Here is a 27936-nt window from a genome sequence, read left to right as displayed (position 1 = left end):
AATACCTCACAATGTTGAGGGATGATGACTGACCAAAAGTAAAAGACAACATAGAAGAAATAGGAAGTTGTTACACTAATTTCTAATCAACATAATCCATTAGCCTGTGTTGTACCTCTGTTGTTGGTTCTTCTATACCAGTCATCTGGTACTTCTGCATTCTTTCAAATACTGAATGATCTGCACAACCTCCTTGTGGTCCATATTTATGTGGATATTCTAAAAAGAGGAAGGCCAGGTTGAGTTTTCAAATTCCAAGTACAAGTGCAAAATATGGCTGTATCACTTTAACTTATTCAGTTTGTGTCCAACATTGCTCATGTGGTTTGAGGGAAGCATTCTAAGATTCAAGCTTTATGCAGCTGTCTTTTCTCTAAACATTTCTACTAAGATACATTCTTAGTTTTACAAACAGAATAAAACTGACAATTGCTTCTTAACATTGTTTTCTTATAGATAGCAAAAGAAAATATGATGAGCAATGACTAACATAAGAACAAGAGCTATGATTTACACATCTGTACCAATTAGCTTGAACCAACAGCAGCCTTAAAAAAATGAACTCACAATGGAAAATTATTAGAGATCAAGTATACTAAAGACTGCTTGGATAAGAGAAAGCGTTTTTTTATTCTACTTGGTAAACTAAAACTAAGAAATCTCACTAACATTCTTAGAGGATTTTATTACTTTATTCACCTTCCATGGAATTTTTGAAAATTTTATATTATGCAACTTAACTACCAATATATAAGAACCGAAACTCTAACGATCCTTGGTTTCAAACTCAACTCTACAATTCTAGAATTATGAGCTTTCTAGCAATCTGACAACGTGAAATGCACCATTTCCATTCTGGAAAGTAAACAATACAATTAAGGATAAGAGCCAGTGTGTGTATGTATATATGTGTGTGTGTAGATTTAAAACTTACAGAACTACAGATTACAAAAATTTACAGTTATATTTAAAACTTACAGGCAAAGTAAAACAAGACTGAAAAGAAACATTTTCATCATCTCCTTACTACAGCTCACTGTTTAAATTTTAAAAACAAAACTGTAGTACTATCCAGGTACACATCAAACATGCTGGAGAACCAAACTAGCTCAGTGAGAATATCATACAATTCACTGCTTACCAAGGGTAATTCTTTCAATACTTGTCAATGCAGATCTCATTGCACATGTGAATGTGCTTCAGATACGTATGGTTCGGTTCTGACTGTTAGTACCTGTTGGAGATTTGTAAGTAACCTGTACTTGCAGAAGCTTCCTCTGGAGATGAGAAGTACTGAAGGGAAGAGGTCTTGCCCCTTCAGTTTGTCTGCAGATTGGATCCCATTATAAACTGGTGCCCCAATAAACGACAATGGAGTACAGATTACGGGAGCCACATATGTAAATACTTAAGGAAGCAGTTTCTGTAGGGCAAACCACAGTTTTACCATAATCTCAACAGGGTGCAGGTTTTGTCAGAGATGGTAAACTTTACCGAGGTTTGTTGTTTTTTGGGAGTTGTTGGTGGGTTGGTTTTTTATTTTTGTTTGGTGGGGCTTTTTTTAAGAAAGTGTGAAGATGCAGAATTAGAGAGTAAATGGAACAGACACATCAGAGTAGATTTATAAAGCCTAACACCTGGAACCTGATGTTCCCATTATATTAATTTCAGGGGATTTTACCCTGGACTAGCTCTAGTCTGGTTCTGCGGAGTCAAAGCCTGTGAGCAGCTGGAGCACAGCAGATGCGCTCCTGGAGCATGCACTCTGGTACAGGTTCATCTGACAGTTGCCTTTAATTATCTTTGATTCTCATACCTGCTTCCTGCAGTCATACTGTATGATATTGCTAAACTATTTCAATATACAAGCCCAACTTGCTTCAGATTTTCTCCCCATATCATTAAGCTCTAAACTTCATATTTCAATCATTAAAAGCTGGGGGAAAATTAAATAGCAAACAGGAATTAAAAAAACATATCCTTGGCATGCAGCTAAAGTTGAGTTCTGAAAAAACCAAACCATTTAATGAGTTTATGCTCCAAAATACCAAAAGACTGGATTCAGTGGGCCCTCTGGTAAGCTTAAAAGGACTGATCAAGAAATAAAAGCAGTCTTCCAACCTTCATTCCTCTCAATCACACATTTACAAGTATTTGAAGAGGTCACATTTAACAGAGTTTTTTTAAAAACTAGTTAATGACAAATGAGGCTGATTTAAATGTTGTTAACAGCATTTTTTTTTCAAATTGGGTCCTTTTCCAGGCACAAAATATTTTACTGCAATTGTAAATTTTGCTTAGTGGGAAAGAACCAGATTTAATAAACACGCTTCTTGGCAAAGAAAGTTTCAGCCTAGGAGTAATTGAAAGATAATAGTTGGGTGTAAACAGTTATTCATTATCTCACTAGCAAATTAATTTTATCTACTGTAAAGGCATCCAAGTACAGTATTGTATTTCAAAACTTATTTCCAATCTGAATTTTAGAGAAGCTCCTCCAACTTACAACAATATCACTTTTTCTTTGGTCAACTTTATGCCTACTCTGTTTTCACTAGTGTTTGCCGAAGAGATTATTAGCAAAATCTCGATGTTGTGTAGGAGGTAATTTGTCTGGATTTTAATAAGGTTGTTTCTTTAAATGAAAAAGAAAAAAAATCTTTTGAGAGGTAACTACAATGAATGTGCAGTACTTAGGTTTTTGAAAAAATCCTAGACTTCTGAAGGAACTGGTATTTTCCTTTCACTATTTTACAGAAACGTTCGTGAATTACTGTTATTAGAACCTCGTAAGTTCATTTAATGATTTTCTGCATCTTACTTTCTCACATTTCCATTTCTAACACCACACAAATACCATTTTTGACCTGCTGTCTCATCACATTCCTCCCGGTATGGTTAACCCTAGCACAGTGCCGGAAGAATGGAGAGAGAGAGAGACAAAGAGAAACAAATTACTCTTACTGTAAGCCAGCTCACCCAATTTGATTAGCAATGTAGTGGAACACTGGCTTTGCTATAACCAATATTAAACAAAAAGCACTGCTCGCTCACTGTTGAGATCATCTGTACTTTTTGGGATCCTGTTTACTATCACTAGATTGGAGTTAAGAGCAAAGGATTATGGATATAATCCTTCCCTTCTCCATCTCCACCACCATTTTTCCTCCCACCATAGTATTAAAAAAAAAATCTACTGTATTTAGTCTAACTAAAATTCTCATTACCCACTACCTGATTTCACACTGCTGACCACTTATCCCTGTGACAAAAGCACATTACACAAGGGCAGAGTAATGGACAATACTGCCTCACCATCAGCACACTTCATCTACATAAAACCATTCTAACTTTAAAGCAACTCCTGCAGATGGTAACTGCAGGAATCCACAGAAATTAACTGGAAACATGACTGCGCAGCATATTTTGCACCAGCACAAAATGCCTTTTTCTGCTATCACCACACTTCTATTCGTACTCTGTGGCATTATGACAATTGACAGAACAGTACTAGAAGTAAATGCTCTCAGTACGTTACACAAAATAAGCAGTCTTTCCTCTGTATCTTGTTTCCCAAAGAGGTTAGGAAATCCCTTAATACATTTTTAATACTGACTGCAATTCAAACAAATATTTCTCACTTCAAAAGTAATAATCTAGTAAGAAACACTTTAAAAGCATGACAGTTAAAATTATAAAGGATTGAACATGAAACAGTCTGCAACAGCAATTGCCAAGGTTTTGCATGTGCTGGAAAAGACAAATCCCCCACGGACAGATTTGAATCCACTCTGCTAAACACCGGAGTCAGGTAATATAGGATAGTTCACTTTGGAACCATGTCTAGCTTACAGAGAAAGTTGCATACAAAGCTTTCTTTTGATAAATGCTGCATTACCCCCAAACTGTGAAGGCACTGTTCCCTCTTCATCTTTTGAGACTTCCTACTTCCACCATCCCCTGCAGCAGTTCCGTTTCTGGAGCTAAGCAGGAACTACATGGTGTCAGATGACTTGGACAGCTTTGACCCACATCACAGAAGTCTGGTCCATGCTCTTGTGATGCTTTTAAATGCTTTGAGAGGTACAGGCTTCTGCCAGCTCTTTGGGATCAAGAGCTCCTTAGCCTATCCCTACCACAACCCTGTGAACTGATCAAGAGAAAACACATGCCTTTACTACGAAATGATTGCTTACAGTGAAAGCAGAGTTGAGGAAAAACCAGAAGCCTACTTTCCACCAGATCTATAAAAGACGACTTTAAATACAGGATCAATTCTGTAACTAGAGAAAATCCTCAGGCAAAACAAATACTTTATTTTTCTTTCCCCATATTGTCCCGTTTCTCATTTTCCACTTTCAATTTTTGTACATCCCGACAGAATATTAAAAAATAGTAAACAATAATAATGTAATAATAATAATAAACCTAAAAAACAACAAAAAAAATCTTGTCATTTCATGCTTTCTGATGATATCTTATTCTAACTAGATGGCAGAACATTATTAATGATATATACAACTAGAGATGCTCAAAATAAGAATTTTTATTCTTTTAAAAAAGGTATACCTGCCACAAAGAGATTCCTGATCGCATGAATTTTTTTTGCTTCTACTTGCCAGTAAACAGTATGATCTGTTAAGCATTTAAGTTAACTACTTAATGGATACTGGATTTAGGCATCTGGGGCAAGGATATGACATCAAATTTCCATTACAAATTATGAAAATTCAGTTCTTCAGCCATAGAGATTTGCCCAATACTACCAAAAGCAATAGTGTCAGAAGAAAATTCAAATTTAAGCAGATACAAAAAAATCCTTATTACAGATTTCATTCTAAACAGTCTGTCACACTGTGCTCCCATGACAACTGCCAAATAGGCCTTCATTATTAAATTGACAACCACAACACGAAAAAAAAAGAAACCAAGTTCTTACTAATAATACATAGTTTGCAATGGTCAGTTCATTCAGCAGATAGGGCGTTGCAAAATTACAAAATACTTTTTGTTCTCAGTTATATAGTTCTTCCAAGACCATAAAGACAATTAAATGACCATGTTAATTTTCCTGAAGGTCTGAACAGGATTTTCCTGTCTACCGTTGACTGAGGAAATACCGATTTTGTGTTTTACAGTATGAACTCAGGGATACATTTGAAGCATATATGATTTAAATAAATAAATATAGTTCCAATGAAATCCTAATCCTTAAAGAAAATTTTCCAAAATATTTTAATGAAAATAGTAATTTGCATCTTTCTAGCGCTAACTTATAAAAGTTTGATCAGGAGTGGTTTAGAAACTAAAATCATTCAACTTGTGTTTTGAGTCATGAATAGAAGGCTGCCTTCCACTGGTCACATCCACTGTAACAAAAGCTGCCTTATAAAGTTGACAATATAATTCCCATTTACAAAAACACCTTTTGTTTAACTACTGAATAAGAACCCATTAAGATGCTAATCATATGTTGCATTGTAATTTCTGAAAGCACTAAAAAGCATATTGTTTCGAAAGGCTGAAACATGGGTGACCAAAAAATATCCCAAATTAAAGCAAAGATGACTTCTTCCCCCAGTCTCTCCTGAGTTAGAAATGTGAGCATTTTTGTTGCTTTTGTCCTGTGTAAGATACGAGTGGTTTGACTATTTCACAAGAGTTCGTTTTAGACTAGAGCAATAACAACAGACTTGCATGCTTGTTTTTATTTTTAAAGCTACTGTAAAGCTTAATTTTTTTTATTTGTTGTTGGTGGTTTTTTTGGAGCTGCAGGCTCAATGCAAAAATAGCTCTCATGAAAGGCAAAAAAATTTTAGCCTCAAAAGCACTACTCAAAGTGACAGAAGCAGTCGTATACTTCAGATATTTCAGACCACAGAAATCCTAGAGGCATCTAGGATACCAATGAAAAAAAGTTAAACTATACAAATCAGAATGCATGCACATCAGACTCTGCATTGACAGCAACCAACAGGAGTGGCACATTTTCAAATCATGCTGTTTAGACTTTGCTCCAGGATGGGCTATTTTCAATGATGCTGAGCAAGCAGCAACGTTCACTCACTTGGTGATTTAGAAGCCATATTGTACTGTTGCTTTAATGTGGCTCTTAGGAATAGATTTAGACAATCCTCTCTGATAATCTGATTTTGTTTCTAACTGATGGTTTTGATGCGCTAGATTCAAGAGCAAAAACAGTGTAAGCCAACACACCATCATCTGAATAATTAAAAAAAAAAACATACCCTGCTCCCATTCACTTTAATAAGCCATTAATATGAACCAATTTCATCATTAGCTTTTTCCAGCTCTCAAGTGATCCATTTACTCCTCCAACAGAGACCACTTCCACAAAACAGCAATACTAAGTTTCATAACATCAAATTATCTGTTTCTTTAAGGTACAGTTCTATTCCTATCATTAGTTGATAACAGCGAAGAGAGTATTTTTAGTCATCCACTATTTACAACATAAGGAACCGGGCTATGAGACAATCTTGTTGCTTGTCTCGCCCCTTGGAAACTGGGCGAATCACTTTACTTCCTTATGTCCCTTTACTTCCCTCCTCCCCCTCTTTTCTACAACAGGGTTAATAAAACCCTTTGTGAAGCAGACAGTGACTTATTTACAGAAGGTGCTACATAAGCGGTAGTCCAGTATTCCCACTATCAAGCAGTAAATTGGACTGTTTGGTGAGACCTATAAAACATACCAAAGAATTCAGAAGTATGTGCAAGTTATTCACAGAAATGCTGTTATAAAAAAAAAAAAACAAAATATTTTTGGTTTCACACCAGGCTTTTGTAATTTTTTTTTATTACTTTTCGCCACTACTCTTCTGTTACAGCAGCAAACCCTGTACTACTCCAACAGCAGCCAGCAAAGCAAACTGCCTTCTCAGACTTTCACCTGCAATGCTCTGTAGAGCTGAAAATTAAGTGCATGCTTCCACTAATAAAGTTACTGTATTCTCAAACATGGGTCTTGTAAGCACCAGGAAGATATACATTTAGCCAGTCAGAAAACAAGTGTAGCTCATAATGTACATAAAATTAAATAACTGCATTCATTCAGAAGCTCTTTAAAATTATGCAACTTCTATTTGATTTTGGGTTAGTAATCATATTTACAGAATGGGGTAACAGGAAGGACAAATATATCTGCTAGCTCACAGCAATTTTAACATACTCAAAGACAGCACACATACTGCCACTGAATGTAAAATACAGCTGTATTCCAGAAGCTTTATTCAATTAGAAAAAATAAACAAAAATGTGCTGAGTTTTTAGCAGAGAAAGATCATTTCTCTTCGCTGTATTCATGCAGCAAGAGAAGTAACCAGAGAGAACATTATGCAATAACCCTGTGTTTTTCACTGGCTTACAGCACAGAGAAAATGATAATATATAAAGCGAAATCACAACCAGAGATTTTCCTCATCTATCTTCCTATTTTTGACATTTCTTTTTACAATACAGTCTCATTGTGACATAGTTTGAAAATTATTTATACATGTATCATCATGAGACTGGTTCAAGTAATTTCTAGTGAACTAACCCAAGACGCTTCACCCAATTCCAAATGAGATTTTAAACTCAGGTCTTCTAGGATTTGCACAATGGCCTGATGGGACAAGTTTTTAAATGAAGTTATAGGTTAAACTGATTTTTAAGCAAGACTGAAGCCCTACATAAAGTTAGCTTGCAACACACAACTTGCTAGCTTCAATAACCAAAAGGTAATCTTAAAGTCACTCTCTGCCAACATCTACTTGAAAGGATTGAAACTTAGAATCACAACTTTACTGAAGTATTTTTGGGGTGCGGCATCAAGTTAATTAAGCATCAAATAAAACTGATTTTTATTACAGCTGGAGACTGATCATCCATAAAAAGGCAGGTAGAATGCAGGAGAAGCCTGATGCATGAGTTCTGAAGATGTAAAAGTATTCCATGGTATTTTCTCATCCTTCTGAGCATTCACAAGCAAAGCTAGACTTCTGGGGCTATACTCTTCAAATTCAAGTAGTATTCTCTGTACACTTCCATCAGCTACCGTGTAAAATGGGACATACTGGGTGGCATCGCATCTTCTAAAGAGCTCTCTGAAGGTATCTGTGACCTACATATGCAGGGGAAGCTTTTATTTCCCACAATTACCACCTTCACTAGATGGAGGTAAATGCTTAGTGACTTGAACTTTAATTATACTTTATTTTGCAGATCACAGGGAAGAACAATCAGTATAGAGCATTTTGAGAATACATTTTTCAAAAGAAACATGCATCCATTGAGTAGAAAATACACTGCTTATACACTTAAGCCTGACTGCTAAGGGTTTTGTAAAATGGCAGAATAAGAAAGACTCACTTTGGTTTGCCATACATCTTTCACACCATAACTGTATTTGAATCACTTCAGGACAGCATGATTCACAGTGCCATATGCAAGCCGAAGTCTTATTTGATGCTTACAAATGGCTTACAGTTTTTGACATTTAATAAAAAAAACCCTCATTTTATCTGTAGCACAAAATGGAAATACTTACTGATATCATCTTCATGATAAATGACAGAGTGGAACGGTAGAGTTTTGTCCTTAATATATCTCTCTGCTGGCTCAATATAAAAGGTCCCACTGTGAGTTTGGATGAATCCTTCAAATTTTCCATCAATAACAGACCCATGGCTAAGACTTCCCTGCTCACCTGTTAAGGGAAAAAGTGCAGTAGTTTTTTTAAAGCTTCTAAAAGCTTTCAGTCCTGTGCAAACTTCAAGCGTACACACTACCCAAGGTGTTAAGCAGACAATGCTAAAGCATGACACTTGCATAGTTACCCTGATCGTGCACCAGTTCCCAACTGCTAAAAACCTATATGAATTATAGAGTAATAAGATTCTGGATAACAGCAGTAAGACATTCTTGCAGAAAATTTGTGTCTGAATTTTTAAGACTAAGATTATTCAATAGTAAGACATACAGTTATCCCCAAATCATAGTTAACTAAATTCAATAGCTTCCTAATCAGGTGCATGACATGTTTAAAAAGCATATAATGCAGAATTCAACTCCGTATTTTAAAGCTGTCATATATACAGCATGTAATCCTATATCCAAGTCCTGTCCTTATACATCTGTTCATACAATTATAAAAACAATAATAAATCAAGAGTGTATACTGAACTTTGAAAGCTTTCAAAGAAGGATTTCCCTATATTCAAGACATCCATTTTTCTCTTCAAGCATAAGCCTCTTAAAACTGTAACTAGCGCTTACACTAGTCAAGGACTTTTTCAGCTCCCCATGCTCTGCCAGATGCACAAGCAGCTGGGAGGGGGCACAGCCAAGACAGCTGATCCAAACTGGCCAAAGGGCTATTCCATATCATATGACATCATGGTCAGTATATAAACTGGGGGAGTTGGCCGGGGGGGCAGCGATTGCTGCTTGGGAATGGGCTGTGCATCAGTCGGTGGGTGGTGAGCAGTTGCATCACTTGTTTTTTCCTGGGTTTTGTTCCTCTTTTTTGCTGTTGTTGTTTTCCTTTTCACTATTATTATTTTGTTATTATCACCATTATTATCATTTTATTTCAATTATTAAACTGTTCTTATCTCAACCCCCAAGTTTTCTTACTTTTGCCCTTCTGATTCTCTCCCCCATCCCACTGGGGGTACAGAGGGTGAGTGAGCAACGCTGTGGTGCTTAGTTGCTGGCTGGGGTTAAACTACGACGATGAAGAAGATAATAAAGAGGACTAAAAGAAAACGTAGAGTAAGTCCAGTGAGTAGGTTCATGTGGATCCTTTAATCTCATCGCTCAGCAATAAGGAAAGAACCAAAAGCTCTTCTGAAATAATTTCAGAAAATAAGGAAAAAACACAACAAAAGACCCCCCACACCTTAAAAGCCCTCTGACCTACTTAAGTCAACTGGTAAATTGATCTACCTAGATGCATATAAAGTGCTAAATGTGTATACTTCTTTTCACAGTTTAAAACAGTCACTTCAAGGCTGTAGGACATTACCAGCAGAGATCTTCAGGAAGCAGTTAGATTCCTTTCAGAATCAAACAGACTGTATAAAGAGGGACAGAGTAAGTCTTAATCCTTCTCTTCTTTTCATCTGCTTTTAATTCCTTAATTCTCCTTCCTTTTTAATCAATTTTATCTTTTGTATTTACTGAAATCAGGTTTATTACCGTTAATGATGGCAGCTCTATATTCCTTAAATTCCTTTAAGCAAAGAACAGTACCTCATTTTTTTTTAACGCAGACAGCTTTTTCCTTTTCTGTTTTTTTTTTAATGCATCAGACTTCTATGAAGAGTATGTTCATAAACAGACTTGAACTTCACGTTCTATGGATATGAAAATTATTAGGTAGAATACTCATTTGTTAGGTGTGACTCTTATATGAGAATAAAAGCAGATGGAGTTTAAATGTGTGTAGAAGAATTATTAGAATTTAGTAATGAAGATAACCTAATCATACCGTTATTCATTTTCTGCATGTACTATTAAAAAAACCCTCCTGTTTAAAATGACTGCACTATAATCCATTTTAAAGTGTTGTACTTACCATAAATGTGTCCAGTGTAAATATGGGAGGTATCATAATCAATTACTTGGTTTGATATTTCTACTTTAAAGTCATCACTAAAAAGAGATGTATCTCTCTTCATTCGGAGGTTGAAGTGCCTAAAGTGAATAAAACAAGATGGTAAACTGGCTTTGAGCTTCAATTACAAGAGCACTGAGCAAAGTACTTCTAACCAACATTTTCATGCAAACAATTTGCTGAGCCTGTAAAATTTATCTATAGAACATGTTTATACTGTACAAGAACTAGACTATAGCCTAGAAGGATTTTCTTAAGCAAGATTATTTAGATGCTTGTGATACAAGTAGCTAAATTTACAAGATTTAAGCCAGGGCTAGACTTAAATGCATAAATCTAAAATGCTGACTTTGACTATACACTTGTTCCCATTCCTCCAGAAGACACAGATGTAGCTTAAGGGAAAAAGCAACTACTTTAGTTCACAGCACTGTGAAGCAAAAGAGAGAAGAACAACTATCAGCTTATTTTACTTTCATTGCCAACATTTAAGTAATGTAAATGAAATGTAGGTGAGCTAATTAGTGTTTCAACTGAAACTCAAAAAATAAGATGGGCAACAACACAATAAAAATACTTAAACTGGTAGAGTTACACGCACAACTATGAAAACTACTCATCTTGTTCAAATTACAACACTACATTCTTTGATGCAAATCCTACTGCTAATCTTTATATGAAACACACTACATTTTCTTTGTATGAAAACAAAAGTTTGGTTCAGTGAAGTCAAGCAACATAACTGAAGTGTTTTAAAATGCCTGACATTATGTGAATTCATACCCGTGACAACCATTAGCTTCCTTCAGAATTTCATTTGGTATTCTCTTAAATTTTGTATAAACACATTCTGCAAATACAGATCAGTGAAGTTGTTGAAACTTCAGTCATTCCAATTTTACTCTTGATTTTCTTCCTATATTTTTCTTTCAGCACAATCATGAAATTGAAGGAATTATAGTTACGTCACCAGTTTGTTACACAAAAAGTAACTCTGATAAGTTGACTGCATCTGTGTCAGTCTTCATCTAAAAAAACATGACCAGTCTCTCAGTATACGAATGATAGAGCTGACTTTCTATAGTGAAAGCTAGTATCCCTTTGTGCTAACAGCAAAATAAGCAAAACAATTAAGTGCTACAGTGTAAAGCTGATTAAATCTAATTACTTCTTAGTACAGCTGAAGCATACACAAAATATAACTTCAGTCTTCACTTGCACATTAAATAATATGACACTACAGCTGTAAGTATTTTGAAACAACTTACATTAAGGTGCAAAATTGAAGATCAACAGAAAAAAACCACGCCTACACTTAAAACCTGGTAAGGGCTCTAGTGACTCATATTGACTATTCTGTAATGCAAACAGTATTTCACAATCAAACTCTATTTATTATTGTTGCCACAGTGTTAATAAAGCTTCAAAGCAAGTATTCTCCTCTGGGGTTGCGTTAGAGGCATCTACTAAAAGGTTCTGAAGTGTGGCTGGTAGATGGGGAAGGTTAAACTTCAGCAATTCCCTGTGACTCAGGCTTTGTGCAAAGCCAACCAGTGCTTGTATTATAGTTTCAGTATGGATGTATTTTATACGGGCAGATTCTCCTCTTAAAAAGGAAGAAACAGTTCACTACAGATGCGCTTGAGTATTGGTGTCATCGAAGAACACACACCAGCTAGCCATTAGTAGATATCCACCCAGACAGAAAGGCATGTTTTATGCAGATAGCTAGTATTTATAACATCACACAGAGACAAAAAATAAGAATTATTCTTCTTCAAGTTAGTCTCTTTACTAGCTCTGTGAAACTGTCTTTTGGTAACAGAGGTTCATGAGGATGAGGAGATAACATGAACAAGCAACACAGTTTTCGGGGTGGGGGTGGGGGAAGGCAGGGAAGGGGGTGGAAGAAATTAAGCCACCTTGTGTGGCTCTTCTGGGCAGAAGTTACAAACAAACAGGCAGAGAAAAATTAAGACCAGCGCTGATAAGAATTTGAAGAACTTCATTCAAGTACCTCACGAAGTTCTACTCACTTTGGTTGTAATACACTGCTCAAGGTGTTATAGAGATTTGAACGCTGTTTCAGTTTGAGTTTTCCCTGTGACTGAGTTCTCCAGAGTTACTGAGGGTGGATCAGACTCTCTTCAAGTGCATCTGAAGTTAAATGACAAGAGGTCCTGGATACTTTATCATAGCTCTCCTCCCTTCTCTAATATTTGATAGAAGACTTCTTTACACAAGAAGTCTGTAATTCTGTCTCTGTGATGAACTGAAGTATCTACTAATCCCAGTATTACCCTGTCACTTCAAAATGGACTGTTAGAAGTTACATGTACCAAATAAAAAGTTTCACTAGTTTTAAAATCAAGAAGCCTCTATTTATTCTCCTTTCATTTTCCCCCTCTTCTTACTTTCTGCATTGGTACATAACTAACACTAGAAATTCTAACCCATGCTGCTAATTATCTATTTATTAATAAAATCAGCTCTATTTGCAGGATCAGAGAACTATTTCAAATACAAATTAACACAGCTGTGTTTCACAATAACAATTCTCTGACCATTTGATTTCTTAATTTAGTCAAACTATTACATAACCTGATCATCTCACAGCTATTTTTAAACAGGTGTTTTCTTGGTCATTCAAACATGCTTGATGGGAACAAGATTATCTGTCTGGACTGTTCACCCTTTTAATAATGAAAAATGAAGTGACAAATTTTCCTTTAGTTCTCCCCCACAAAAAAAGGGAGGGGGAAAGAGAGGCAACTTGGGGGAAGGAGGGTGGGAAACAAGCATCTATTTGTCTCTACTTCCAAGAATTAACAACTTCAGAAAATTACCAAACTTTAAACAATGGTAATCATAAAATCCCACATATTACATGAAACCTACCGTAGAGAAAGTAAATCCCATTTTTATGGCTATGCAGAGACATCTTAATGTACTACTTAAAAATGTCAATTAAATTAACTGCACTGAAAAGATGCCAGTTTTCAGGTGGGGAGACTCCAAATTGTAAAGAATGATTCAAACAAATGGTCGGCTGGCAGGGACCCCCCACCAAAAGAAAAAAATCCAGTTCAACACCATAATTTCTCAGTAGGAAACTTCCAAAGACCCTACAAAATCCATTTCAGTATCTCACCCAATACACAAGTTTTCATCACATTTGCTCTAAATTTCTTCAAAGCTAGTATTTCTTCCCCTTTCTTGAAAGGAATATAAGCTAGTTGCTATCTTTCTCAAAATGATGTGGAAGAGAATGCATCTCAGTTTTCTTTCCTGGCTTAAATCCCGTAATTTCATATATTTTTCTGAGGACAGGAGACTCCAGAGAAGTTCAATAAATTTGTCTACATAATTCCTGAATATGGTTTCTAAAACTAGCCACAATGGAAGAAATAAGAAGCTTCAAATAAGCCTTTTGGTAATTACCATTACATGCATTGAGTTCTCTGTGCCAGCACCTATATCAATGTAAATTAAGCTATTCCCTAGCCCAGCTACACACCAGGCAGAAGATTAACTATTTCCAGAAAAATAATGATTCTTTTCCTTACACACTTACTACCTTGCATAAGACATCTCCCAGCAGTAGTGGTCTCTAGAATAGAATTAAATCAATTAAGACCAAATTTTGACCATGCTTATTTGTTACTGCTTCTGTCTTACACGTATCTGAAAACTGATACAGTAACAGGCCACTACTTGGTTACTGTATGGTTGCTCATTTGGTTGAGGACAGAATTTTGCATAAAACTGTTCATATTGTTATATAATCTGCTTTGATAATAAACTACATCTTATTCATTAATGGCAGTACCCTAAAGACTATTAAGAGCTAGATTTTTCTTTCACTTTAGCTTACCTCAGGGAGACTATGTCAGATTGGCAAGTATGTAACATAGCAACTCAGTGATAATTAAAGAAAAAATAGTTGAGAGCACCACCCTGAGCTAAAACCCAGGAGTTCCCCCATGGGCTCAAGTTACGTCAATCCTATGCTCTAATCACAGAGCAAGTACTTTAAAAAAAAAAAAAGCTGTGTGTGTATACTGACAGCACTTGGTAAAATGAACATAAAGGTATATATGTAAGAGTTAATGCTTCATCTATTATTCCATTTGTTTTCAGTATGAGTTACCTTCTAAGATCAGTGATTTTGCCATGATGGAATGTCCAATATATTGGGACACTGATAGCAAGTCTGCAGGCTTTTCCAAAACTGGCAGAAAGAGTTAGCAGCAGTATGCAAAAATGCACTTGGTGCTTTCCCCTCTTCCCTTTCCTCAAATTGCTATAACCAGTGGCTGGCTGAGCAAGCAGAATCACTCAGTGACCAGAGGAGATTATTTAAAAAACAACAACAACAACAACAACAACAACAAAAAACCAACAAAAAAAACCCCAAAACCCCCAAAAACAGAAAAGAGAAAAAAAAGGAAATGGAGTTACTCCACAGCTGGAAGGAGTGGCTGGGAAAAGGAAATAGAAGGTGACGGGTTGGCAGCAGTATGGAATGTGACTCTAGGACAAGGAGAGTCCATTTAGGTTCATCATCTTTTCTTCTCAGTAGGAACCAGAAAAAAATCTTTGCGGCTGTGCCTCCATGAGCCTCCTCACAAGTCAGGATCTAGAAGATACTACTCTGCTTGAGGTGCAAGTCTTTTATTCTTACTTTTCCCATGTAAGAAGTCACAGACTCTCTTCTACAAAAAATGGAAGGGGGTCTATAAATGGAGGGGGAGAATAATTTGAGCCCTTCTTTCTAACTGCTTCCGCATGAGGCATCCCAAAATCTAAACGTGGTTCCCACAGACTGTCAGACTCATTCCAACCCTGAATTATATTAAATAGAAGACAGCTCAACAACTTAATGGGGGGTTTAAACTACTCACAAGGTAAGTCTACAGAACCACCACAGTTATGGACATTATTATTTTTTACACTGTTTTCACTCACTATTAAACCCACACAACATATTCCATCATTATTTAACTGAAAATTCCCATGGTCCTGCTACTGACACTAAAGAAAACATATCTTTGCAACAGCACATGAAAGGGTCTCCAGGTTTATCATCCTTTCTCTTACCCACCCTGATGCAGATAGAGGGTATCATCCTCTAATAAGTATTTATCTAAAAAACAATCTCTACAGCATTGCAAGGCTCAGCAATCCCAGCCAGAATGCTTGCAGTTTATGTCTGTTTTCCATCGACACCTCTAGGGTGGCACTTGTGATCATTCAGAGATTTCCTTCCTGACCTTCAGAAGTCAGACTTGCTAAGCTTGTTATTCTAGAAGAACACAACTGAGGATGCAGTCTTCATCCTAAACAATTTGCCACTGATTATTCTTGATATACATAGCTGCAAACACATAAGCTAGCTCAGATAACAGAAACTATCCAAGCAGGATTACACGTAGCTACATGTTGGCTAATTTACACTCTAAGAAAATCAGTCAAATATCTCTCCATCCTGAAGAGCATGGTACAGATTTTAAGAGCAGAGGAGTCTTTACCCAGGGTTAACTTTTTTCCTTTCAGTAAAACTTTGGCAAGTTAAGTGCAGATTCTGTCACTTGGTTTCCTGTTTATCAAAAAAACCCTTCCCATTTGTATTTACATAAAGTTGAATATTTATATGTAGTGCCATGTTCTAACATAATTCAAAAACATGAGATCAAAAAAAACAGATAAAGATGTACTAGAATAAAATCACAAGGCATCAAAGTTACTACATGAATTCAAACTAAGAAACTAGTTTAGAAAGAAGCTTTTTTAGTGAAACAAAAAGACATAGAAGAACAATCTGCTAGCTGATAATATGAGCACATACGAAGCACATAGCCTAAGTATTTTCATTTAAGTCTACTGTTTTTCATTTTAAGAACATGGCTTTTTGAGAACATAGCTGTGTCTACTAAAGTTCATTGGCCAAGGAGCAAAGTTCTAAAGCATTAATCCCTATTTTAGCAGTACAGCTGGGAAACCCTGCGCCTCAGCTGGGCAGTCTCACCAGTCCGATGCCACTGTACCAGGCGTTCCCTAGACAAACCTGAGTGAAACACTAAATGCCGTTTTCCTGAGGGCTACTCATATTCCAGCTCACTGTATTTAAACCCATAAAATGCAAGACATTTCACCCACAGATCCAGCCTCTAAAATATTTTTTAGATTATTTTCATTTAAAAAATAAGTAAGAACTCGGGTCCCTACTTCTCAATTCTCTGCAAGATAAAATTGGTTTACCTACAAGTACCAACATAGGGTGGTTTGTGGGTTTTTTTTGTTGTTGTTTGGGTTTGTAGTGTTTGTTGTTGTTTTTTGGTTGTTGGCTTTTTTTTTTTTTTTTGCAAAACAGATGTAGAAATTGAGACCCAATTCATGGGTCTCTTGCCTGGCAAGTTATTTGTCAATGTATAAAGGTATATAACTTAAAAGGTACAATAGATAGGAGATGATTGAAGAATGTTCACAGAGCACTGAATAAAGCTGAAAAGACTACACTAAGAACTGAAGAGATTTTTAATTTTTTTCTTTTTAAATTCAGGACAGCCTAAAAATGAGTGAACCTCGCAAAAAAATTCACTTAGTAAAATTCATGGAAATAATTCCCATAAGTTTCACAAAATACAATCAGTCAGTCCTATTTGATGACCACTAAAACAACCTATTTAAGAAGTTATTCTGTTTAGGAGGGTGTTTAAGTGCACATAGAACTGAGAAACAGACACAACATAACTTTTCAGATTAGTCCAGTAACAGTGAATCTGCTTTATGTTCTGACAGACTCACAGAACATACAAGACAAAGCCATTTCATGAATTGATTAGTGTTGTATGCACAACTACAAAAGTATTAAAAATAAATTAAATGCCATAAAAAGAACATCTAGTGTTTAATAAAAAACAGAAGGTGACAATATAAAGTCCTCCTTAATCCAACATTAACTAGCTCAGTTACTTCAGTCCATCTCGGACAGCATGGCAGTGTGCTCGGAATGTCACCTTTGAAATCCAACGTATCAAATATGATTTCTGTGCAGGTAGCATCCTTCATTTTCATAATCTACTCAAATACAGTCAAGAACTATCTTATTTAAACACAAAGATTTAACAGCTCTGAATAATGAAGGCAGTACAAAGGATTACAGATTACTATAGAACCAAGAGTAAAAAAACCTCATACTTAATTAAGAACTCTGAATTTTTGTGGTCCACTCCTGCTGTTCATGGCTGTACCAGAAAGCTCAACTTCTGTATGACCAAAAGCTGTTCAAAGTAATTATGAAAAAGATACCTGCACAGAAAATCAATATTAAAGCCAATCAGCAAAAACTGCTTCACAAATATGCCTTGCTAACTGGTGCAGTGAGCACAGATTAAGACCCAAAGCCACACAACTTCACAACATGCAAACTCTCATTGTTGTAAAGGTTCCCCTGCTCAATGCAAAACATTGTAAAAGGTAGTAGAATATTTAAGAACCAACCATTTATTGAACTTTATTCCAAACTGGGTGACAGTTAAAAGCATTTTTACCTAGCAGCTGAATTGCATGGTCACTCTGCAACGTATTACAGCTTTACACAGCATTTTCTTAATAAGAAAGACATTGTAGAAAATGTTCTCATTAACTGCAGGAAAAAAGGTTACATGCAGTACCCTACTAGTAGCAGTAGCGAGACTGATGCAGTTTTTTCCAGCTGCTTATTGATCAAACGCTACTCTCGGCACTTTGACATAATCAGGCAAAACAGCCTTGTTGCTTGCCTTACAGCATCTTCCTGACTCCTGGCACCCAGTGTCGCTTCTGAAAGCACTGACAGGCACTTTAGCTGTCAAATTATTTGAAGTAATAATGACCAAATCTTGGTGCCCACTGGACTTGCCACATTAGGCACATGCATACTATTAGCCTTTTTACATAGAACCATGAAGACAAAAATTCTTCTCCCTCCTTCCCTCCCCATACAAACCCAAGAAGGACAGGATAATAAGATTTCTCTAAACTCCCTCCCCTCCAAAAACCACCTATTGTTTTAGTTCTACAGTTACAGAGCAGAGTTGGACACATGCTCTTTTGGATACACAGGGGTATGTCCTCATAGTGACACAAACAGTCAGCAAGAACATTCTGGTGAATAAGAAAAGACGACAAGGAAAAGGTCTAATGGTCACCAAGGATCACTACAAATGACCGGTATCGCTGATTTTTAATGCAGTGGAAGTAAAGCTTGTGTTTCATCATTAGTTAGAAGGTATTCAAGTTTCTGACTATCATAATGCAAACCTCCACATGCATTTATGCAGACTGATCTGAAAATGATATAATAGCCCATTATATTTTGGAGCACAGTAGAAGAAAGTACGTACTTTTGAGTCCAGATGAACTGTGTAAGGTGGTGGAGGCTGAAGATAAGGTTATTCCAGTTGCACCAACTGACATAATCATCTAATATTTACATGCCTTTAACCCTATATTGAGCTAGTTTTTAAGATTTGAATGTGCTGGGCTAAAAGAATCTGGACTTGGAAGCCATGACTTGCAAGCCCAAATTAAAACATGGAGATGCATTTTTATTAGTGAAGCCCATATTTTTAAACTATCTCAGGTTTTACAGAACAACCTAACAATATTCAACAAGTGAATGCTTTAATATTCACAAGCATAACCATATGAAAGGTCTTTTTATGTCTATGGCTTACAAAGAAGTGATATTGCAAGCATTTTCAGTAACAGTTTTCCTATTATAAGGATCATGTATAGACCATATATTCCAACAAACGTGTCTGAACTCAACTTACACAGTATTTTTTTGAAAAAAATAAAATTTTAGGTAAAAATCTAAGGAAAACTGTAGCTAAATTGCAAAACATCTGAAAGAAGTTCTCAATGTATCTTTAATTTACTAATAAGCAGGTGTTATCATGGGTTCAAGTACCACTTGAAAATTCAACTGTTCACTCAGGTTGCAAGGCAACTTTCCCAAGCGACAGTCATCAACTAATCCACGAGAAAGAGTGGAAGTGGGTGTGGATGGGTGATTAAGAGGACAAATTAAGAAAAAATTAGAAAGCGTAAGTTATTAGGAATGCATTAAGTAAAAAGTTGACTGACAGTACAGTTAAACACTACATAGATGTAGTTCCTTTATTCCTCTGAATGCATCAGGGTCTCAGAAATTCAGTTTTGTCATTAGGTAAAAAGGTGTAGTCCAGAGAACATCAGGTGTCAGGCAAGTTGTTCAAGCTCTGTCCTCAAAATGAAATCACTATGAATGAAGTATCTAGTATATTTGTGACATTCTACAGTTGATAGGAATTCAGTTTAAGACAGCTTTCCAACTTTTCTGCATGGGAAGGGTTGTGTTCAATAAGTGAACAAGTGCAAGTACACACTTTGACACTCAGTCAAAACTGGGTATAAAATACCACGTAAGTTTTAGTGATGTCCCAACTTCATTTTCAAAAACTACTGACGCTACCTTGACATGCAAAAGAAAGTTATGCCATATTAAATTCCTTGACTGTATCTCAAGCTGATGCCAAAGGCATTGCTCTTCTATGAATCATGCCATGTATTTTGGGTTTTTGGGTTTTTTTTTTGTTGTGGTTTGTTTTTTTGTTTGTTTGTTTGGTGTTTTTTTTTTTGTTTTTTTTTTTTTTTTTTTTTTTTTTGCGGGGCGGGGGAGAGGGAATGCAGCAGGGGTTGTGGAGCGGGTTCAAAAGCTACTTTATACCAGGAACTTAGTTGGTTAATATTAACACTTCACATTAATTATCTTTGTATGAACCTTCCCTGGACTCAATGGGCACCTTAAATTAACTCACACTAAAAGACTTGATATAAACTGGCAGGTGGAAGAGCTATGATACATAACCAGGATTGTTTTAAAACTTCATATTCCTTCCAATTTGAAGCATTTTAGAAATGAGCACATTTTGCACCACTGGTGAAGCAATAACATCAACTTATCTAAACTACACGGTTTATGATTCAAAAGAATTAGTAGGTATCCATAGCTTAGTTTCAGCAATTTTAACTGCACTATTACGCCAGCATTTCAGCATTGAATAGTGGCTGGTTTGGTTTAATTCATTATACCTGCCATAAGAAGTTGTATTTTAGATTACCAAACAACAAAAGTTTTGAAAAATTTCGGTTAACTGTATACTGTGTAGCATTTAACTTTCAGATGAAGGTTAAATAAGGCATGTTTTCTCAATGATGGCACGTTATACACCCATTTGCAGAACTACCGAGTCTGGTGTGAAAAAAGGTACCTTTGGGTTTAATTCCATCATTACAGTATCTATTTCATTATTAAACTGTTATTAGCCCATGTTTAAATGGTCACTTTAACTTGGTATAAATATGTAATATTTAAATTTTATTTTTATTTTTTCCTTTTTCAACAAAAGGGTATATGAAATACAGTTCTTAAATCCAAACAGTCTGCTGAAAAGAACAGATGCTACTTACACAATCATAAAATACTTATAGCTGCCAGCTGTTTTCTGGACAATGAAACTAAGTTTGATGAATGCTAATCTAGCATATGTCAGCACTGCCACTGAAAAGGGTAGTATTGCATCTTCCCTCTCACCACTTCTGCTTATTTCTGCACCCTTTCTTCTTACAGCAAGTTTGCTTATATACTGAATTGAATGACGAATTAATCTGGCTGAAAAATAATCAGCCAAATTACTTTCCCATCTTGACTGGCCACATGACCATCAGGTGCTTCCTCTGGCACAAATGGAAAGATTGAGTTTATAAAGTTCAAACTGGTACCAGAGATACAGCATAAGAACTGTGGTCCAGCTAGCTTTATTTGCTGTTTCCAGCAGTGAACGGCAGTAAATATTGGGTCAGCTTTTCCACTGTTTCCCCATTACAGAAGACAGTCATTTCATCAGAAGCCAACTCAAACCAGAAGATTATCATTTCAGTACTCATAAGTAGCAGATGTTCAGCATCTTTATTAAGTTAAGGAGATGCAAGTTGGACAGATGCATGCCAATAAACCACTACACCTGGACAAAGTCTTAACTAACCATTTGGTATAAGGCCATTCAAAAAATCAGCTTTAAATTTTCAGAATCTCAAGCCTCATGTTGACTGAATGCCTTTAAAATTTCATCACCTGTATTTAAATAAAACAGCACTTAAAGAGTCCATGGGCTAAATCTAAACAGTTTAAGTATTTTGCAAAAGCTTTATTTCCTACCTTAGGACAAAGTAATTAGAATATTTGATAGAAACGTTTTAATGTTGCCATTCTCAGTGATGACATACATCACTTATAAATTGTTATTCACAATAAACTAGCTGCAATTACAAAATAGCAATCCTATTTATACAGTTTTTCAAACTGCTACACACCTTCAAAGGTACTAAATAGACTGTATGAAGTAAAACACAATTCACTTGATCCTTCTAATTCATATTTAAAGAAAAATGAAAATATTTTGTAAGAGCACACTCAGACTGATTAACAGGAATTTGTGGTCTAAATTTACAGCCTGTCAACTACCCTCTCTCTGGCAGAGAGTGTTAGATGTGTCACAGGAAACTACCAAAATCCTAAATTATGGACTGGTTTGACCTTATAGTAAGTTTCCATTCAGCCTTCTCAATTAATGATGGATTTGCGCCTCAGAGCATAGGGATTTAGCATCAGTTCCACATATAAACACCAACACTTTCCTTCATGAGTAATAGTAGCTGTTATCAAAATCTTTATAAACCTGTTTGTCTGAAGTCTGGTGTGACTAAGATCCACAAAGACCTCATTGTTGTAGGTATGGTTAACATTTTTATACAATAAGGATTTTCAGCCCACCTTATTAACACAGATAAAATGCACAGGCTAAGCTAAGAGCTCTGTTTTACAGAAGAGTATTATGGGATCTTTACCAATGACAAGATGAACCTGCTCAAGTAGACTGAAACGTGGACCCAGAAAGAATGATCTCATTCCCCCTCCATCACCCCTTCAAGTCATACTGATTTTCCGCCCCCCCCCCCCCCCCCCCCCCAAAGAATTTTCAGCTGGATCAGTTCCCAGATCCTATTCCTTGCATCATTTTAAGACCACTAGTGCTAGCACAAAGATGATGCTGGGAATGTGGTCAGGCCTGTTCCCCTCTGCAGCAGTACACACTTTGGTAAAAGCCTAAATTAACTATCAGCCTACAGCTTAAAAGTGGCAGCATTAGACTGAAACTAAACTTCACTGTCTTGAAACCTCGCTGGAGATTTAATTTAAAAGTGTGGAGGTTTACAATATGAGGAGCCTCTGAAACATTCTCCTCTGCAGCCTTGTTTATTAGAACAATAGCGAGGACTAGAGATCGCCTGTGAAGCTACATCAGAGACAGCAGCAATATGACTCTTCTTTAAATAATAAAGTTCCCTGGACTAAAAATCACACCCAAAAATGTGGTTTTAAGGATAGGACTTCTAATTCAGGATTTGGGTTGTGGATCTACAGCAGTTAGAAATACAATGCTAATGCTAACCTTTTGGAAGCACGCACTGCAATTCAGTCATTACACCATACATCTACAGTAGCAATACTTCATTCCCTGAAGAAATTACAAGGTGGCACAGAAGCAGAACGCTTCCCATAAAACAATATTCCAAACAGATTCAGAAGACCTGGTTTTACCTTTGCTCCATCAAACTTCCTCTGTTTCTACACATGGCTAGCAATTATTTATCAGGTTCTAATTACTTAAAGTGAAATAATTAGAAAAGCAAGGGCATTACATATTCATAAAAATATATTAAGACAGTGGTGCTGCAAAGGAGCGAGTCAAAGAAACAAAGATACAGACACAAATATTTTAATTTTCTTCCTGTTACCCCTCAGTTACACAAAAACCAGGCAATTCTAAAGTACAAAGAGATCTTCCCAAGTGAAACCTACAAATTTTACTTCAGTTGCTCACACTGAATATCTAATTTTTGACCTGGATCTTATGCTCACATGTTAAATGCAAGGCAAAGCAAGTCTTGTAACAGCAATTATGTTTTCCCCATGTCAAATAATTGCTAAATTCCACAGTTACACAGAAAACAGATGACACCATTATACATGAAACGAACGCTTTTTTGGCCTATTTTTTAGTTTCAAACACAATCTGAAATTTCACTTTTTACTCAATTAAATCTCCTCAGGCAGTTTGGCATAATTTTTGTAAAAAAATATGCCAAAGCTGCATTATAAACTCAGAATCAACTACCATTCTGTTGCCAGTATGATTCCATTGTTTAAGCTTCAAAGTGCATTAATAGTTACCACCAGAAGTTTGAAGGAGTGATTATAAGCAACAATTTCACACTTAAACTGGACATCAGAGCAAATACTTCATAGGAACTGTAAGCACTGCATTTTAGTGTATTCTAGCTAACATTAGTTTGATGACTGTATTTCACCATTTACATTTCACTATAATTAATATATATATGAATAAAATATTTAAGAAAAATACCTTTTAAAATAACACTAACCTTCCATGAGCATGAAAATCTAGGTGCAAGAACTGATCTTCATGTGATACTGCTCTTTTGGCACGCTGGTGTTTTTGGTGTAACAAATCCACATCGTAAGACAATCCTTCATAATGTCTAATGTACTTATTTAGAGGATTTCCGTACTGGCCTGAGAAGAGAAAAAAGCAAGATTTAGCATGTGTGAAAAATTACTAAGGTTACAATCACACTACCAGGTATGGCAGATCTGTGGTGCAAAACAGTTGGTGATGAGGACTCAACTTCCACATTACATGCATTTTAATTTTCTTTTTTCTCCCTTGTACACTTCAGATTCGTTCTACTCTGGTACCAGACTGAATGCACACTTGCAGTTAGAGTGCGTTAGATGGACCTTGGAAGGCATCTTCCACTTTAATTTCAATCAAAACGAGTATAGTTCATTTACTCCAAAACTACTCCACAACGCAAACTACATCATTGTAGATAGGAATGCTTGAGAGATGTTTCAGAAATGCTCTCCTGATCCAAAAACGAAAAGTGCAACAGCTGAACATCCTTCTTCTGGTTCCCTAGAAGAACTGTACTTCCAGCTTCACTCTGCACACATGACACAGAAGCATCTGCTCAGAACGTTTACATTCCACATGCCAAATATCTACAAAAATTAAGTGCAAATCACGCCACCTAGGAACACAACGTTCTGTATCACATGGAATGTTCTATCACACGGAAAAGTTTTATTAAAGATATATCTCCAAAGATGTAAACTCAGTTCAGTCTATTTTGGACACTTCCTTATAAGGTAATATTTCAGACTCTTAAGAGTGCATGACAGAAAAAAGGGAAAGATTTTGGTCTTCCCATCCTGATGGAGGAAGGGCCACGCAGAACTGACCAGAGGCACTAGCATTTGAGAGCTCTTCATAGATCTATAATACGCATACAAAGGACCACCATATCAGCCCTGTATTCACACTAGACGTTAGCATTTTACTATAATACAGTATTTTTTGCTCCAAGGTTAGCATTAGCAGGTCAATAACAGGATAGAAAATTCCTTGTGCTGCCCAGACACCTGTCAGATATACTGCTGATATGTACTTTTGCCTACCAAACAGCCAACAGACCAGTAATCATAAGAACTGAAATAGTAAACAAGTTAACATTATTATCATTACATATAATATATATTATATATATGCAATAAATATAATATATTGCATATAAAATTTATATATAATATATATTAATTATAATTATATATTATATGCATTATTTATGTATTATTTTTTATACATTATATTATGGCATTGTTTTCCTCCAGACAAGGAGCCACTATATGCATCACAGACATTTGGTTAATTCTGATTTTGGTCACTTCTTCCAAGTAAGTACACAGTTTCCAGCCAGGATTCACCTTCTTATTAGTTAATATATCCCAAGCAATCATAGAAATGTATGCACAATAAACTGACAGTATTTCACAAGAAGTATATTTTCATATCCTGACCACCACCAAGGATCTCCATCCCCTGCCTCTGCACATTCAACACCGACACTCTCCACAAGTCTTACCACACTTTTATATCAAACACCAGCGCTAGAACATCATGCATAAAAAAATATTCCATCTACCTGCCAAAAGTAAAGACAGATGTTGTGGAAGGAATTATGAAGAGGAAATGATTCAGTAACTGTTATCAGAGACCAAAAAAGACAGTTAGAAGTTCCAACAGTAGAAAATAATGTGGAGAAATAGAAAAAAAACCAAACCAAAACACAACTTGTGGAGCAAACCACCGTGTCTTTGCAACGGAAGTAGTGCACACAGTCTGTTTTACATACACAGTGAAAAACAGTTTTTAAACAGTTTCTATTTAAAATATCCAATCATAAGGAATTAATTTAGATATCTATATCTAGAATCTACAGTCAAGAGTGAGATCATTTCAGTGGTTCTGGTTTCAAAGCCAGATTATATATGACCCAAATTATGTCATGTTTCTTGATGTACTAAACATTAAAGCCAGCAAAGAATTAAAGATATTAAGTGACGTATAATGTTTCAAAACTACAAGGAGTAATTGCATATTTTAATACATAACTTTTATCAGCAGCTAGCATGCAAACATCCACCTTGTTTGAAACAAAGCTTTGCAGTATTCTTCTATACACTTTCCCCAGTTTTTTTTTTTTTCAATTTTTCAATTTTCAATTTTTCAATTTTCCATTTTTTTTTCCAATTCTTTTCTCTTGTAACTCCATAGAAGCAACTGTTGCTGAAGAACAGATCAACTATTCATTATAGAAACTACTTTGTGTATCAAATTATTCAAAGGTAAGCACCATCTCCTACCGTTTTATTATGCAAAAGTCAAATTTTCGTTAAGCAGCCTCTGACAGCAATATATTGCCAAAGGTATTTGTAGAAGAAATGTTTCAGCCCTGTCAATGTCTAGTAAAAATTTCCACATAAGTTCTTCCCTACATGACCCCTTTGATAAAGCACATTTCAAAACTTTAGAACGTGTTTCAGTGAACTCTTTGGTTTTTATTGAAACAAGTCAGCCCTATCTTTTTAGTTCACTGAGATGCAATGGTGGTGATACAAAGATAAACTGAGTACAGTAAGTGTATCATCATAATTTTTACTAGCTGTAACACATCATCTTTCACAAAAAGCACACAGAAACTCAACTGTCAACCACTTCATTTATGAAGAGACAGACCTGATGTAAAACTGGAATTGTCTATTGAAAGCTGTGGTATATAAACACAATCTTATCTATACTAAGAATATGAAATTAGAACACAGAACATGCAAGTTCTGGTTTTCCAGTTCCAGGTTGAATTGGTAATCTTTGAACATATCCTCATGAAGAGCGTAAGATTTGTTTCGATATCATAGGAACTGCATGTCGCAGTACTTACTACTACATTCTGAAGGCTGGGCAACCACAGTCAATGGTATAACATTATGCACCAGTTTCTGCTTCAAGGACATATAAATTTTTTTCATTTTCTCTTCTGTTTTGTTACTTTTTTCACCATATGTTATTCCTACTTAATTGTGCATATGCAAATGTTTGTCCCATTGTTCCTGGCTCCTCACCTAGCTTCAAAGCTCTCCTTCCTCAACCTCCTCCTTAAGGAAGGGAACAAATTATTCAGTTTATGCTTCATTTTTCAAGAACCTGTCATGGGCTATCGTATTTTCTTTCCTGAAGAAATATCAAAGTGCAGCATTTGAGAGATCAAATAGAAAGTAAAATCTCCAATTTTCTCCACAATTCTTAATTCTATAAGAAAAAGCAGGATATCTCATAATTAGTTTAACCTCAGACCTAAATGTGAGAATTCTCAGAGGTTTCATGCAATATTTTTCTTCAGATATCTACACTGACAAGGTCCAGGGAGGCTCAATGAAAGACAAATGTATCCCAAAGCTTTGCCTCAGTAGTGTTACATTTTCACAAAGAAAAAAGAAAATCTGTTATTGTACTAAGAATACAACTTCGTAAGCAAAAATACAAATTTACCTTTCCCTGTGTTTATTGTCATGAGGTCTTCTTTAAATTAATACCACAAATTTCTCAGTGCCTCTGTTTCTTTTCAAGGGATTAGAATGGCTGATTGCCAATAAGCTCAATGAGCAACACAAAAGATGACTGAGTAAATTAATACTTCCAAATGCATCACTTGCATTTATCAGCAATGTGCACAAGATGATACTGCCATATTTTTTTAAAATTCAAGTAATGATATACTGCAGATAAACTGCATTCAAATTTCCTCAT

At 35.8% G+C, this 27936-nt stretch overlaps 1 protein-coding gene across 2 annotated transcripts in view; it reads right to left on the bottom strand.

Moving 5' to 3' along the window:
• The window catches only part of ADAM10 (ADAM metallopeptidase domain 10), a 52695-nt gene that overhangs the window by 16942 nt on the left and 7817 nt on the right, over positions 1-27936 (bottom strand). The window contains exons 2-5 of one of the 2 annotated variants that reach the window (XM_082321994.1): positions 24155-24305; positions 10583-10701; positions 8552-8710; positions 116-219 (exon numbers count right to left, since the gene is read on the bottom strand). In XM_082321994.1, the coding sequence (XP_082178120.1) occupies positions 116-219; positions 8552-8710; positions 10583-10701; positions 24155-24305 (533 nt within the window). The remainder of the gene's footprint in view (positions 1-115; positions 220-8551; positions 8711-10582; positions 10702-24154; positions 24306-27936) is intronic. The other variant, XM_082321995.1, reaches the window with a different exon arrangement.

This window comes from Platalea leucorodia (assembly GCF_965183815.1).
Source record: "Platalea leucorodia genome assembly, chromosome: 9".
NCBI lineage: Eukaryota > Metazoa > Chordata > Aves > Pelecaniformes > Threskiornithidae > Platalea > Platalea leucorodia.
Note: the sequence above shows the minus strand (reverse complement) of the source record. Positions and strands in the feature narration are given on the sequence as shown.